The sequence below is a fragment of the Mixophyes fleayi genome, chromosome 9 (genome assembly GCF_038048845.1).
Source record: "Mixophyes fleayi isolate aMixFle1 chromosome 9, aMixFle1.hap1, whole genome shotgun sequence".
Classification (NCBI taxonomy): domain Eukaryota; kingdom Metazoa; phylum Chordata; class Amphibia; order Anura; family Limnodynastidae; genus Mixophyes; species Mixophyes fleayi.
In genome coordinates this window covers 50,862,080-50,877,560 of record NC_134410.1, presented here as the reverse complement: position 1 = coordinate 50,877,560, position 15,481 = coordinate 50,862,080, and the positions used below count along the sequence as shown (strand labels likewise).

The following is a 15,481-nucleotide window of genomic DNA, read 5'->3' as shown; positions in this document are numbered from 1 at the left end:
GGTCTGAGTGGTATGTGGGCGGCACCTGGGGAGGTATAAGCATATATAAACACATATATTCTAAATATATATATATATATATATATATATATATATATATATATATGTACACATACACTTAATAACATTTCTACACATGTATGGACAGGTATATACACCGACCATCCACAATATTAAAACCACTGACAAGTGAAGTGAATAACATTGATGGACTCGTTACAATGGCACTTGTCAAGGGATGGGACATATTAGGTGGCAAGTGAACAGTCCGTTGTTCGTTGATGTGTTGGAAGCAGGAGAAATGGGCAAGCGTAAGGATCTGAGTGACTATGACCAGGGCCAAATTGTGATAGCTAGATGACTGGTGAGAACATATCCAAAATGGCAGGTCTTGTGGGGTGTTCCCAGTATGTGGTGGTTAGTACCTATCAAAAGTGGTCCCGGGAAGGACAACTGGTGAACCGGAAACAGGGTCATGGGCGCCCAAGTCTCATTGATGCGCATGGGTGGTGATTGCCCAATCCCGCATAAGAGCTACTATAGCTCAAATTGCTGAAAAAGTTAGTGCTGGCTATGTTAGAAAGTTGCTACAAACAGAATGCTAACCATACCAGGTGTTATACTGATTAATAGCAAAATATTTAAAAACATAGTGCTAAAGTGCAAAACTGTTGCAAACATGATTTAAAATCGCAGTGTTAAACTGCCCTGCCCTATCAATTTTGCTTGTCTATTTAATTCTAATTATTAATAATAATGAAGCTCAAAATATTTATTGTATAAATATGAATAATAGTTATATAAAGATTGTAACTACAACATTAGAATCAGTGTAGGGAATCTAATAGTTCCCTAGAAGGGATAAGCTAATATAAAACTCTTATAAATGAACAAATTGATGGTCAGCCAGTAGCATAATTGTAGTTTATTAGTGTGTCACAAAAGATCTATTTTACTGCTACCAGTAGATTCTGATGTCCCAAATGTAATGAAATAGCTCTAGTTAGTGGCTAAATCTCCTGCCTATATAACAGGCCCAATTTTATCTGAAAATATATTAATACTGAATAGCTATCAATAGGTGTATATATTATCAGATAACACCAATTTATTAAACATTATTGATAGAACCCTGTTTGTAGTGACTTGTTCAAGGAAGTGTATACTTGATAGACATAGGAATGAGCACAGTATCACTATACCCATACTTTCAGTACACACAAATTGCTAGCTGATCTCCTGCCTAAATGGCAGATTCTTGTCTCTATGTATGGGGTCATTCATTCAATAAAAGTATATTATTAATGAGCAAAACAATTGATAGGGCAAAAACGCGTGTTTTACTATACAGACTTTCCCTGGGCCCTGAAAAACCCTGCAAAGTGAAACGCGTGTCGGCCAACAAGAGATCAAAGTGTTGACTTGGACTCCAAATTCCACAGATCTCATTCAGATCAAGCATCAGTGGGATGTGCTGGAAAAACAAGTCTGAGCCATGGAACCTCCACCTCGCAACTTACAGGACTTAAAGGATGTGCTGCTAACATCTTGGTGCCAGGTAACACAGGACACCTTCAGAGCTCTTGTGGTGTCCATGCCTCGATGGGTCAGAGCTGTTTTGGCAGCACGAGGGGGGTCTACACAATATTAGGCAGGTGGTTTCTATTGCTGAGGCTGATCAGTGTATATTACAAACAGAAATAAGTAAAACAATTCAGCATGGTTTGGAATTCAACAGATTTCGGCTATTTATAAATTCACGTATATGGGATTGTTTGTTATGTGAAATTCCTACAAAGTGGATATTAACATAGCACATTTAATAATAAACTCTTTAAAACATAAAACAACTGCAAAGTGAACAATTAATAAAAGTAATAATAATAATAATAATAATAATATGTTATAAATCACAGACTTACTTTCAAAATGAGTCCAAAGAATGTTTCATTTTCTGTTAGAATAAGAGGCTTGTAAAAATAGAGCTATTGGCCCAAGATTACAATAAAGTTGAAGAACCAAAGCACAGGAGGTAAGCTACACATCATACACATATACAAATGGAGAAGAAACAGGACTACAAATCACATGATAGAGCTTCCTAGACATTGTAGTACAAGTGTTTGTCATCATAATTTAAATCGCTCCTTTCTTGTCAAAAGGGTGATCTCAGACACCTGAAATCCTCCCAGGTTTTACCTCTTAATATGAAGCATTTCCATGAGTACTTCATGTTCATTTTGGATAAATCAATCTAGAGTGATTATGCAGAAAAATGTTTGCTCACCTCCAGTGCAGATTTTTCCATTTGCAAACCAGCAGTAAGAGTCTGACTTTGGGGAGACACCATTTGGGAAGTGAATGGGCCTTCCCATGTATCTGACCATATCTGTTTCCATATCTACAATATATGAACGGTAAAGCTCGCAGGTCTTTATGTCTGTGTCCAGAATGACGTAGCTAGTGAATCCATTTCCGCTCAGGTCTGTCCTTATCCACTGGTTAAACCCATAAAACTGCATGTTTTTGGAATACTTGACTAAGCTGGATCCGGAGACCCAGCTGTGGTGCCCCCTGCTGCTATTCATAGCATGTGCGGTGAAATAGATGGCATTGTATATGGTTCCAAATAAGGGAGATACCTAAATATTGAAGCAGAAAATAACAATAATTACTCAATTATAAATGGTACTTCTAAGCTACAGGAACTATGAGAACTATAGATAAACCAAAGTAGGTAGATATGCAAATACGAATCTTGTGCACAGTTTATTGTTTCCAAAGAACAAGATTTATTAGTAAAGCTCATGTTGATAAGTTTGCATAGGATTTATGTTAATAATGTGCATTATGAAATCAGGGCTGGTGCACTCCCTGGGGGAGACCACAGATGAAGCCCACCCAGACATTGTTATCGACCAACCTTCACGTTGAGCCCTACTCACGCTGCCATCATTTACTCTTAGAATTGGGAGTGTGGTCCTTGATTGTAACATCATAGGTAAGTGTCACACTCTCAGATTAACACAGACAATGAGGACAGGGCCGTAACAAGTGTGGTGCGATCACTCAGGGCAAAAGGACAAGGGGCACTACGGCTGCCTGCTATTTGCCCCAGGTCTACAGAGCAGCACTGCATTTCAGTATCAGCCCAGCTCCCAGGAGTGTTGTGATATCACAACACTATCAGTGCAGAGAAGTGAAGCCAGGAAGCCAGGAAGAAGTCAAAGAAGAAGCAGAAAAGCGGACAAGAAGAGAAAAGAAGCAAAAATGTAATTAGAATACTTCATAGAAAACAGAGGGAACAGAAAATGGGTGGAAAAGTGGTTGCAGAGAATAGGGGGGAGACTGGTTGCAAAGAACAGGGGAGCAGAAGTTGCTGCAGTTTGCAGAAAACTAAGGGGGAGAGGTTACTGCAGAGAACAGGTAGGGAGATGTGGCAGCAGAGAAAGGTGGGGGGCGGTGGCTGCAGAGAACAGGGGGGAGGTGGCTACAGAGAACAGATGGGGAGGTGGCTACAGAGAACAGTGGAAGGGAGAAGTGACTAGAGAGAACAGTGGAGGGGAGAAGTGGCTAGAGAGAACAGTGGAGGGGAGAAGTGGCTGGAGAGAACAGTGGAGGGAAGAAGTGGCTGGAGAGAACAGTGGAGGGGAGAAGTGGCTAGAGAGAACACTGGACGGGAGAAGTGGCTAGAGAGAACAGTGGAGGGGAGAAGTGGCTAGAGAGAACAGTGGAGGGGAGAAGTGGCTAGAGAGAACAGTGGAGGGGAGAAGTGGCTAGAGAGTACAGTGGAAGGAAGAAATGGCTAGAGAGAACAGTGGAGTAGAGAAGTGGCTAGAGAGAACAGTGGAAGGGAGAAGTGGCTGGAGAGAACAGTGAAGGGGAGAAGTGGCTTGAGAGAACAGTGGAGTAGAGAAGTGGCTAGAGAGAACAGTGGAGGGGAGAAGTGGCTGGAGAGAACAGTGAAGGGGAGAAGTGGCTAGAGAGAACAGTGGAGGGGAGAAGTGGCTGGAGAGAACAGTGGAGGGGAGAAGTGGCTAGAGAGAACAGAGAAGGGATGAAGTGGCTGGAGAGTACAGTGGAAGGGAGAAGTGACTAGAGAGAACAGTGGAGTAGAGAAGTGGCTAGAAAGAACAATGGAAGGGAGAAGTTGCTGGAGAGAACAGTGGAGGAGAGAAGTGGTTGGAGAGAACAGTGGAAGGGAGAAGTGGCTGGAGAGAACAGTGGAAAGGAGAAATGGCTGGAGAGAACAATGGAGGGGAGAAGTGGCTAGAGAGAACAGTGGAAGGGAGAAGTGGCTGGAGAGAACAGTGAAGGGGAGAAGTGGCTTGAGAGAACAGTGGAGTAGAGAAGTGGCTAGAAAGAACAATGGAAGGGAGAAGTGGCTGGAGAGAACAGTGGAGGAGAGAAGTGATTGGAGAGAACAGTGAAAGGGAGAAGTGGCTAGAGAGAACAGTGGAGTAGAGAAGTGGCTGGAGAGAACACTGGAGGGGAGAAGTGGCTAGAAAGAACACTGGAGTGGAAAAGTGGCTAGAGAGAACAGTGGAGGGGAGAAGTAGCTGCAGAGAACACTGGAGGGGAGAAGTGGCTAGAGAGAACAGTGGAGGGGAGAAGTGGCTGGAGAGAACAGTGGAGGGGAGAAGTGGCTAGAGAGAACAGTGGAGGGGAGAAGTGGCTGCAGAGAACACTGGAGGGGAGAAGTGGCTAGAGAGAACAGTGGAGGGGAGAAGTGGCTGGAGAGAACACTGGAGGGGAGAAGTGGCTAGAGAGAACAGTGGAGGGGAGAAGTGGCTAGAGAGAACAGTGGAGGGGAGAAGTGGCTGCAGAGAACACTGGAGGGGAGAAGTGGCTAGAGAGAACAGTGGAGGGGAGAAGTGGCTGGAAAGGACATTGGGGCTGGAAAGAAGAGAGGGTGATGAATGGACTGGCGAAAAAGGGGGTTAGTTGGAGAGGACAGGGGGAGAGATAGATGGAGAGAACATGGGGGTGGCTGGAAAGAACATAGGAAAGGGTGCTAGAAAGAACAAGTAGGAGGTTGTTGGACAGAAGTGGGGGATTTTCTTTGTGGTACATATATACCGTAAAAACATAATAAGGAATTAAATATAATTAGAAAAATATCAATCAGTATTCAAAAGGTGGTGATGTCTTTATTACCAATTATAGTCTCACTTAAATGTGAGAGAAATTTGCAGGATATTAATTTGATTTGGGGGCTGGTGGGGGAAATAGGCATTTTTGTAAAATGGGAATGTTAGAAATTTAACGTCAAATCTAGTGGAGGATATATATCTGTTTATTAAATGGGAATGCCATTAATTTAATGTGGAGGATGGGGGTGGGCACAGATCTACATAAATAGTGGGAATGTTATTAATTTAATGCTGAGGCTGGTTGGGAGGACAAAGGCTTATTTAGTAAACCTAAACAGTATTAATTTAATGTTAGGCTGGTTTGGGCGGAATTATTAAATGTGGGTGCTATTAATTTAATGTTGGGGATGTTTGAGGGGAAATATGCATATTTATCAAACATGAAAACTATTAATTCAATTCTGGGGCTCATTGGGTGGAACGTGGCTGGTTTTAGGGGAGGCAGGCATAAATATTCTCTCTTGCCCAGGGCTCTGAAATATCTAGTTATGACTCTGATTGAGGATCAGCAGCCAGCAACTCACATATAAGAAGTTGCTGGCTGCTTCTCTTTAATGTCAGTGGACGGTGCTCCATGTGGGGGCACCTTGGGGACATTAAAAACACTGGATAAGTGGCATTTTTGTCACTCATTTTAGGCACCCCTAATCATTGGCACTCTAGGTAACCATTTAGGTTTGCCTAATGGCCCGATCAAAGCACAAAGATGAATGAGCAGATTACAGAACCCAAGTACTTTCTGCAAGAAGAGCAGAAGTAGAAATTCTGAGTATAGTTTCACATGTACTGACAGTGAATAATGCTATATCATCCACTAACATATGTTTGGAATTTGCTGGAGTAAATGTGACCTTAGCAGGCCAGAAAGTCGTAATGACTGAAACACTAGGAGAGATGAGAAAAAGTTTAAATTAAAGAAGTAGAGCAAAAACTTGAAGTGTCATACAAACACATTGTTAGTGTACAGCTCCTGTTATTCCACTTTATAAAATAAAAATAAAAAAACATACAAGTACAGTATTAGTGTACTTGGGAATAATTTTGCTATGAGAAATTCTGCACTAACAGTCAATGAGAAGTTACATTTTATGGCAAATTAAGGTGTATATTATTTTACAAATTAGCTTGTTACATTGTTACACCTCATCAAATCAGCATAGATAGGTATGTATGTATATGTGTGTATATATATATATATATATATATATATCATCTGCTTCCATTGTCCTCAAATTACATGTAACAGATGAAATATTTTATTGTAATTTATTGGGGGGAATGTTACACTACGTACCTGTGTGGGGTTCACATTGGTAACAACCTCACCACTGTCCTTGGCTTCCTGGAAGGCTTGATAGAAGTGTTTTTGCTCTGACTCCACGGTGATCGTGAGTACAGCATCATAGGCAGCTCTGAGTTTGGAGTTGAGCCTCAGCATCTCATACGGAGTCTTATTGTAAGGTAAGCTATAGTAGAGAGTGTCGTATGGGATAAACACATAGGTGCCATCTGTCATTTTCATATCATGGGCTATCTCCAGAAGTAGCCTCTGTGCTTGGCCTCCGATAAGCACAGAATGCATGCACATTATGATCACTGCAATAAACAGACAGTATGCTTAAAAAAATTATGTTGCATAAAATATTTTGTATGGAGGCTACAAACAGCATGACTTGCCACAAGAGACGATAAACATTCTATATTGGCAGGACATTCTGGTGAGTCATGCGTGGTGACAATACCTCACAGAGATTCTTTATAATTTGCCAGTGCACCACAGCTCAATATCCAATAGTCCAACATATCTTCCATCTGCCTATGGGAGCCATGTGTATATCATTGTTCACTGAAATCCTGATGCGAGCCCCAGTTAGCTAGTTCATTGCCTGGTTACGGAAACTGTAAGGTGGGTCATGCTGCCCCTTTTTAAAAATCTCACCCAAAATATTAATATGGTTCATGAAGCAGCAGTGTTCATTTGCATTTAATATGTAAACAATTAATATGTGTAAATTACTGCTAAATTAAACCAATTTTGTGCGTCCACGTTCTTTCCTATTTCTGAAAGCCTATTTGGAGATATAGAAAGATGGATGATTTTTTAATGCAATTGTTTTTCTCAGTTGTGTAACTTAAATTAAGAGTTATCACGAATGCAGAACCGTAACAAGTTATTTTTCGCTAATCATGGTACAAATCGTGGTTGGCTATACAGATGGACATGGCAGTAAATCTATGTTTTGCAAGTCTCAAGGTTTTCTGTATTTTGGCTTGTGCCCAATATCGCACCATGACCAGCCCAAGATGCCGCCTGTGCTGAGAAGAAGCCCGAACATTTATTTATTTTCCTTTCACAAACAAAGAACTGCAGTAACAATATCAATTGAAACAATTTAACAGGCTAATTAATCTGTTATTAACATTGAACATTACAAGCATATGTTAGAGCATGTAAACAAATGCTCTAACACTAGGCACATCCTACTAGACACAAATCCCTCATGCACAGATGAAGGCAGCGTTTCCTATGAGACTGCTTTACCCATGTCTCTAGGAAGTGATCTGATTGCATTCTAGTTATGAGCTGGCTGCCGGCTGCCTGAGCAAGCAGTGGAAATGGGTGTCAGACATTGCAGGATTTATGGATCATTCTTAAATGTGGAACAGCCACTGCCATGTATTGCAGGTTTGAGGAAAAAATAACATTGCTACATTAGTGCTTATTTGCAATGTTAAGTTCTCCACACACATACCATTCCTGAGAATGCTCAATTATAGCTTTACATAAAACATAATAGGTTTTGTTTATTCCTTTGGGTAATAACTACCTCAGGGGTTATTCATTTTTTTCCCACCAGTTTTCTAATAACATAATATTTTTCCCAATAGGACTTCTCATCCCACCTGCTTTCCTTTTCATTTACAGATCTTTATGGAGCTATAATAGCCACAGGACCAGATATGGCCTACGGTTGCTAGGGGAAACCATCTCCTACTGCCCATAGAGACGGTCACCCTTTCACCTTCACTTCATCATGTCAGTCACTCAACATCCCTCTTTTCAAAGTAAATAAAAGCAACCAAGAGGTGGGGAGTTCCCTTTGGAAATATATCATTTACCTCATGGGGAATCTAATAAGAAAATGTTTATATTAACATTGCAATAAATGACAGATACAATTAGTGCCGCGATCATATTAGTAGTGTATAACTTTACAAAACAATCTATACAGCAATAGAACCTGATTTTGAGCAAAATACTGCTTGTCAAAAGGTGCATTGTCTCTATGCTTTACAAATGCCAACGTTTCTTATTTATGTAGTTCTCCAATGAAAACAGTACAAACAGAACGCAGTGAGAGGTAAGCATTACATTCATATTCAGGTTATGGGGTCTATCTATTAAAGGGCGAAAATTGGTGTTTTCACCAGTGTTAGGGATTTGCGCTATCCATCAAGGGGGTACTGTCAGCGATATGATTCTCCAGGTCTCGCCGCCAATAGCTTCCTTGTGAAATCGGCCTTCCCATGTTTTACATGGGGATCACGGCAGTAGTTGTACCCATGCTATCCTTGTTTAATAGGCTTTCCCATGTTTGCAAAGGGAAGCTATCCCCGGAGACACCCTGCAACTCTTATCGCCAACAGTGGTCTCTTCATCTCAGGTTGGCGATAACAGAAGAAAATGAATGAGCAAACTCTATATTAATTCTATGTTATTTGAATGACTTCTTTTGGGAATCATTTCTAAGTATATTTTTATTTATAATATAATTTTTTAAAAATTTTCATACTCTTAAAATATTTTTTACATTTTATATTTTTAGATCCCTGAGTGGAATTGATTGGTCAAGTCTGACTATTTCGGTCACATATACGCATATTCCCTGACTCTAGCCTGACGAAGAGGTAATTTGAGTCTTACTGCTACCGGTCAGTATTGCTGAGAGAGCTCACCAGGGGCGCACGCAGGATTGTCAGGGGGTTTCCCCCCCCTGACCAAAAAAAAAAACCCACGAGAGAGAGATGCTGTGCATGCGCCCGCGGCAGCACTGTCCTATACAGCAGCCGCGGCGCTGCCAAAGAAGCGTCCGCGGCGGTGCTGTATCAGCACCGTCGCGGACGCTTCTTTGGCAGCGCCGCGGCTGCTGTATAGGACAGTGCCGATATGGTGGGCACTAAGTTAGCGCAGGGGGGGTTTCTGGAGACTCAGAAACCCCCCCTGCGTGCGCCACTGCTCACTTAACTGCCCCAGTGATGTTTTACTGAACTAGAACATAGAATGTCGGAATATTGTGTAAACTTTAAGTACAATAACTTCAAAAAGGTATTTCATACTATTTAAATTAATCTTCCTAACAAGAAATCATTATAGTGTAAATGTAGTGAATATTTTATGCACAATAAATAATTACTTCTGGTAGTAACAATAGTAAACATCACTCTGCAATAAAAAAAACACTGACTATTATACAGTCCGCTGACTCATTTTGCCAATGATTTCCAGTAGGGTAAGCAAGAACAGATTTTAATTACTTGACAATTTAATGGGAAATGATGACAGAAATGAACACGGGAATCTGCTTCTTCCCCTGATGTGGGGACATCAACATTATCTAATTCACCAAACCATCTACAAACTTAAGGACATGTGTGACTACCACAACAGCAAGTGCGTATCAATGTTGCTTAAGAAGGAATTACTCACTGACATTTATGTCTATGTTATGATACTCCAGACTGAGGGAGGATTGCAAGTGATTTGTGTCTGCATGATATGTACACTTATTTATAGAGCTTGTGTCATCAGCTGTTTATTAGCAATATCTTATGTTAAATAGATTAAGACGACAAAATCACCAAAAGAATACATTGATAATTATTAATAAGTATAAAATCACCCAAGAGATACTAAATGTGATTCTTGTTTTCTGTACTTTGGGAACCACATTAAAAAGGCCAAGGAGAAGTGGTTTATCACTGTTGCATTAGTGCAATCAGCAGTGCACAGGCCCTGTGTTTTGGGTTATATTGGCTCATACTAGGGGGTATATGTATGAAACTGCAGGTCTGAAAAGTGGAGGTGTTGTCGATAGCAACCAATCATATTTTAGCTGTCATTTTGTAGAATGTACTAAATAAATTATAACTAAACTCTGGTTGCTAAAGGCAACATCCCCACCTTTTCAAACCCGCAGTTTAGTGAATATACCCCTAGAAGTCATACTTGCAAAGATTTCTTCACACGGCTTCTTTAGAGCAAATAGCCATAGAGCCCTAGCTCATTTATCCTACAGGAGGTCATAGCTTTGGAATTATCACCTCTGCATTCCTTCCCATGACTGCATACTGTATGTAGTGTATATCCCTCCAATGTAAGATGTTGTCATCTCTCTACTTGGTGTTAAACACTTTTGTTTTGGTTTTACCAACTCTGTGTTTTTCCCTTCTTATGATCTCTCCGTCACTCACTCTATCCCCCAACATCATGGCCCTTCTCTGCATTATCAATATTTTTCTCTGCTCTTTATTGTGTCAAAACACCAATTTTTTTTTATTCTCTCACGTTTGTTTTTGTACCTTTCCCTAACCCCTATTTATCTTCCTCCTATCTCATTTTCTTATTTTCTTGTTCTTTTCTAATTTAACAACTGTCATCCCACTTACACTGTTATGAGCTCATTTAGCATTTAGAGTTGGACATATGCTAATTTTTTAAACATTTTTAGCATAAGCTACAACTTTCCCCACTGTACATACAAACGAACAATGCTTACGTCCATAGGTTGTGCATCCTTGATTCATGTCCTCTTATGCCTGAGGAGGCAGAATAGGACCTGCAGCGGTGGCCAAGGGAAGGATGAGTACAGTAAGGGCAGTGTCCAAGTAACAATCAGAGGTATCCCCAGATACGCCTTTTAGGAAGAGTACGTGCAGGTACTAGGGGGCTGATATAACAATATGTAATTATGAAGATGACTATTATCAGCACTGTAAAGCAGCTTCTGCTTGGATGATTGCATATTGACGCCTCCAGTTGATAGTATTTGTATATTTAGCATCACAGCCATCTATTCTCATTATTTAATTGACATTTCCATATGGATAACTGCAGAAAAGAAGATTCCTATTTGATTTCTAAAGGAGTAAACAATAGAAGTGTTTGTATTTAATTAAATTTTATATTGAAAATGTAACCTTCACATTTATTAATAACTGGCAATATAATATTCTCTCTTTTGTATATGACACTTCAATATATTATTATTTTGTGTACAAACAGAGTAATGCGACTAGCATTTACTACTGTCTACGTTACTGTGGAACGTAAGTATGCACAATTGTACTCTTGACGTATATAGCAATGTTTATGTGCCTGACACATCTTGAGATGCAGCCGTCTCAACATATAAACATAAGTACACTTTTTTTGCATGTTCCTTTTCAAACGTATGTTTAGTGCGCAAATTTATCCAACTCAAAACGAGCCCCTCAACCACCATATTATCCACATATCTCTTTCCACTGCTTTTTTCCTCTCATTAACGCATAAATCCCATTTTTACAATTATAGTCTATTCCCCAAACCACTGAAATCTTACCTTAAACCTAATCTTCCAGTGTAGTGTGTTTGTACACTATACAGTCCTTGAGAACTCAGATGCACTTATAATACAAAGCACAATCAGCATCACATATGTATACAATGCATATTTGTTACATGTCTGCACTGTCCTTTTTGAGTTTCTATTACATCTTCTGTATAACCCATATATGTATGCTCTATTCTGCAAAAGCCAAATAGGATTTCACTGCAGAGACATTTTAATAATTAATCCTTATTTGCGCTGGATAATGTTATCACCAATGTTCTATTCTGTTTATTTAGATAACAGTCCTATTTCCATTTAAACAAGTTGTTTTGACCAGAAGACGCACGTGTGCAGCATGCAAAATGAGGATGAACACCGCCATCTGGATTGCTGATTGCTCTCCAACTTTTTTTTTTCAATGGAACAAAACTGAATTTCTGACACAGATATTTGAACATTTCAATCTGTTAGACCAATGAGAGTTTAGCCTCTAGTAAAAAAAGCCTCTTTGTACTATTCTTGGATGACAACACGATTATCTGTCGTGGTCTTACAGGGATAACTTTCCTTTCCTTTGAGACCCATACATCAAAAGGAAGTGGCGCATTTTCAGTATGTCCTATACCCAAGGGTTGACCAAATAATTAAATTTATGTGTGGACATCAACTTTAACTACAGTGCCAGTCTACCTATGAAAAGTATTCAGCTTATGAGGTCAAATGTGACATACAGTCAATAGAGGTCATTGCTTACATTACATTTAGGTGTAAAATGCACTAAACCATTGAATAAGACACTTGCATAATTTGGTTAATTTGCACTAGACAGATAAAAGTTAATTGCTTATTGATTGCTCTGGTTCAGTAAACATTTTGCACCTACATGCATTGTTGATAAATTAAAATTTTGTCCATTTCCACTATTACAGCTATTTTTGCTGATTTATGTTATGAATAAGACACTGCATATGTGGACTTGTCACACCTTTTCTTCTGTTAGCGCAGTAATTGCTATCTAGGATGGATAGTATGTATGCACAAATAGTTGCAAATTCATCAGTTACTATACAGATTTTTCTTTCGTGGTAAAGCTGGGTACACACTGCAGGGTTTTTGTCCAATAATCAGCTCAACCAGCCGACATACGACCGCTCGTTCGAAAGTCGGGTCAGTGTGTGTAGTGACACGATGGTCGAAAGTCTGCCCAAATAGATGATTATTTGGTTGGTCATACTGTTCAATTTTTTCCGATCAATCACCTAACGATCATGCAGTGTGTATGCACTCATGCTGGCGCTCTCCATAGAGTTTACAGAGTCGGGCTCTTTACAGCCGATGTTAGCACTGAATGTAAGAGTGAATAAGTGTAGAGTGTGCTGTAGAAGGAATAATTAATTTGTTCGTTCTGAGACCAGATGAAGAGCACAGATCTGAAGATAAATCGTGTCAGTGTGTATGCATGAATCGCCAGACTGATCGGACCTTCAGTCGTAGGTATAATCGTTTGAGATAGCACGTCGGTCTGAACAATTCTTCAGTGTGTACCCAGCTTAAGCAATAGATGGTGATAGGGTGACCCTTTATATCACACGATCATCTTGGGCTTTGTATAACATTAGGCGTACCTGTGATCTCATTGTGACAGCAGTGTGGATTACATAAACGTCAGAGTAGACAAGCTAAAAACGATGCAAACTTACAGCGTAGGTTGTCAACCTTGCGGACTTTTTCCAGAGCTTGCCGAATACTACTATTGTCCTCTCCCATTGACACAACAATTCCCACTGGCAAACCGTTACTTCGGAGGGCATTTGCCACTTTCCTGCCAGTGTCCCTCCAAATATCTTCATTGGATGATATGACCCCAACATGTGCCCACTGGAAATACTTCATTACATTAAAAATAACCCTGGTGGGGGAAGGTAACGTCCTGGCAAAGGTGGGGTAACTCTTCACATTGTCTAACTCATAGTTGATGCAGGCCCAAGAAAACACTGCCTTGTTCCAATTCTTTCCTAAGAGGGTAGCAGCATCACAGTATCCTGGATTGGAAGGACCAATGAAGCCTGACGCCGCCCCAGAGTATGAAAGGAACGTTGAAAAAGCCGTTGAAGTTTCACAATCTTCATCAAGTATCACATAGTTAAATGAAAGTCCCAGATCTAATGTAGCATCTTTGTTGATGTGCTCGATGGCCAACTTGGCAGCAAGATGTGGAAGAGCTTTGGCAAACAATGGGTCACATTTCCAAGGTCCAACAACACCTATTTTGTATGGTAGAGCGGTCACAAGGTGAGGGAAACAGACAATAATCACAAAAGACCAATAGATGAGAATCTTGGATGGAAAATATGAAAATGTAAGGTGTTCACTTTCAGTCCATTTCAGGTAACCAGTACATTTTAAGAGAAAGCTATGAAAAGACCAAGGCTCCTGTAGCATTGCACTCCTACACGTAACAGGCAATGAAGAGACTCTTCCAGCTTCACTTTACAAAGACCACGCAATGATTATGAATGCACATTGAGTGTGTATCTGTCAATAAAAATAATAAATGTCATTTTTACAGTATAATTAAAGCAATCTTCTAGGTTTTACATGTAAGAAAACATGAACATGAAAGGTCTAAATATACAGTATTAATATTTAAAGCTATTGCAGTAAAACTTGCTAATATCACTTACTGTATGTACAGAAAATATAGTTTTGAGACTAAAGGGGTATATTTACTAAACTGTGGGTTTGAAAAAGTGGAGATGTTGCCTATAGCAACCAATCAGATTCTAGCTGTCATTTTGTAGAATGTACTAAATACATGACAGCTAGAATCTGAATGGTTGTTATAGGCAACATCTCCACTTTTTCAAACCCGCATTTTAGTAAATATATCCCTAAGTCCTGTGCGATGTTTTGTCTTTTTATTATTATATATTTGTCATATGGCTATCTAATGATCATTTCAATGCAATCAAACGATTAATATGACCCAGTCTAACAAATAACACATAAAAATGGCACCTTGCACCTATTTAACAAAAAACAACATAAATCGATTTTTCTGTGGTGGAAAAAGTACATTCCCAGATTTATCATCACCTAAGTGGATTAAAATATTCATCAGGTGCACCAAAAAGATGAAAATGACTGGATAGTAATCAAATAGTAGCATCACAGGTTCAGTATTACAAAACGATGAAAATGTGGTCTGTTATGTTCCAATTCATACAGGTAGGTGGAAGCACATCAGGAATGCATGAATACAGTTTCATAGAGATCAATTTGTTCTGGACAGATGAATCAAACATAATATCATGTTTGGCACAAAGCAGAAGATCCGCATCCCAGCTGCAACACATGGTAACAGAAATATTATGTTTTGGGGATGCTTTGCTACTATAGGACCTGTGCAGCTCCCCATCAACCATGAATTTTACAATGTACCAGAGAATATTTAAGCAGAATATAGAATATGACCCATGTCAAAAAGCTGAAATTGAATCCAAAACTTGAACATGAACCAAAAACATATCTTGAAACAGGACAATGACCCAAGGGAATACTTAAAACACAATAGCTGACAGTTTTAGAATGGTCGTGTCAAAGACCATGTCTAGTTTCAATGGAAGTGATATGTGGTGGAAGGAGACTGGAAGCTAGTTGTATATGGAATCAAGTTCTCAAACATCACATAGATGAAGGAGTTCCACGTGGATGTTATGGCTAGCGGCTATTGAC

At 39.7% G+C, this 15,481-nt stretch overlaps 1 protein-coding gene across 3 annotated transcripts in view; it reads right to left on the bottom strand.

Moving 5' to 3' along the window:
• Positions 1-15,481, bottom strand: part of GUCY2F (guanylate cyclase 2F, retinal) — a 96,448-nt gene that overhangs the window by 66,299 nt on the left and 14,668 nt on the right. For all 3 annotated transcript variants that reach the window (XM_075184340.1, XM_075184339.1, XM_075184338.1), the window contains exons 2-4: positions 13,447-14,281; positions 6,448-6,749; positions 2,288-2,642 (exon numbers count right to left, since the gene is read on the bottom strand). In XM_075184340.1, coding sequence (XP_075040441.1) covers positions 2,288-2,642; positions 6,448-6,749; positions 13,447-14,188 — 1,399 coding nt within the window. In that variant the 5' untranslated portion in view covers positions 14,189-14,281. The remainder of the gene's footprint in view (positions 1-2,287; positions 2,643-6,447; positions 6,750-13,446; positions 14,282-15,481) is intronic.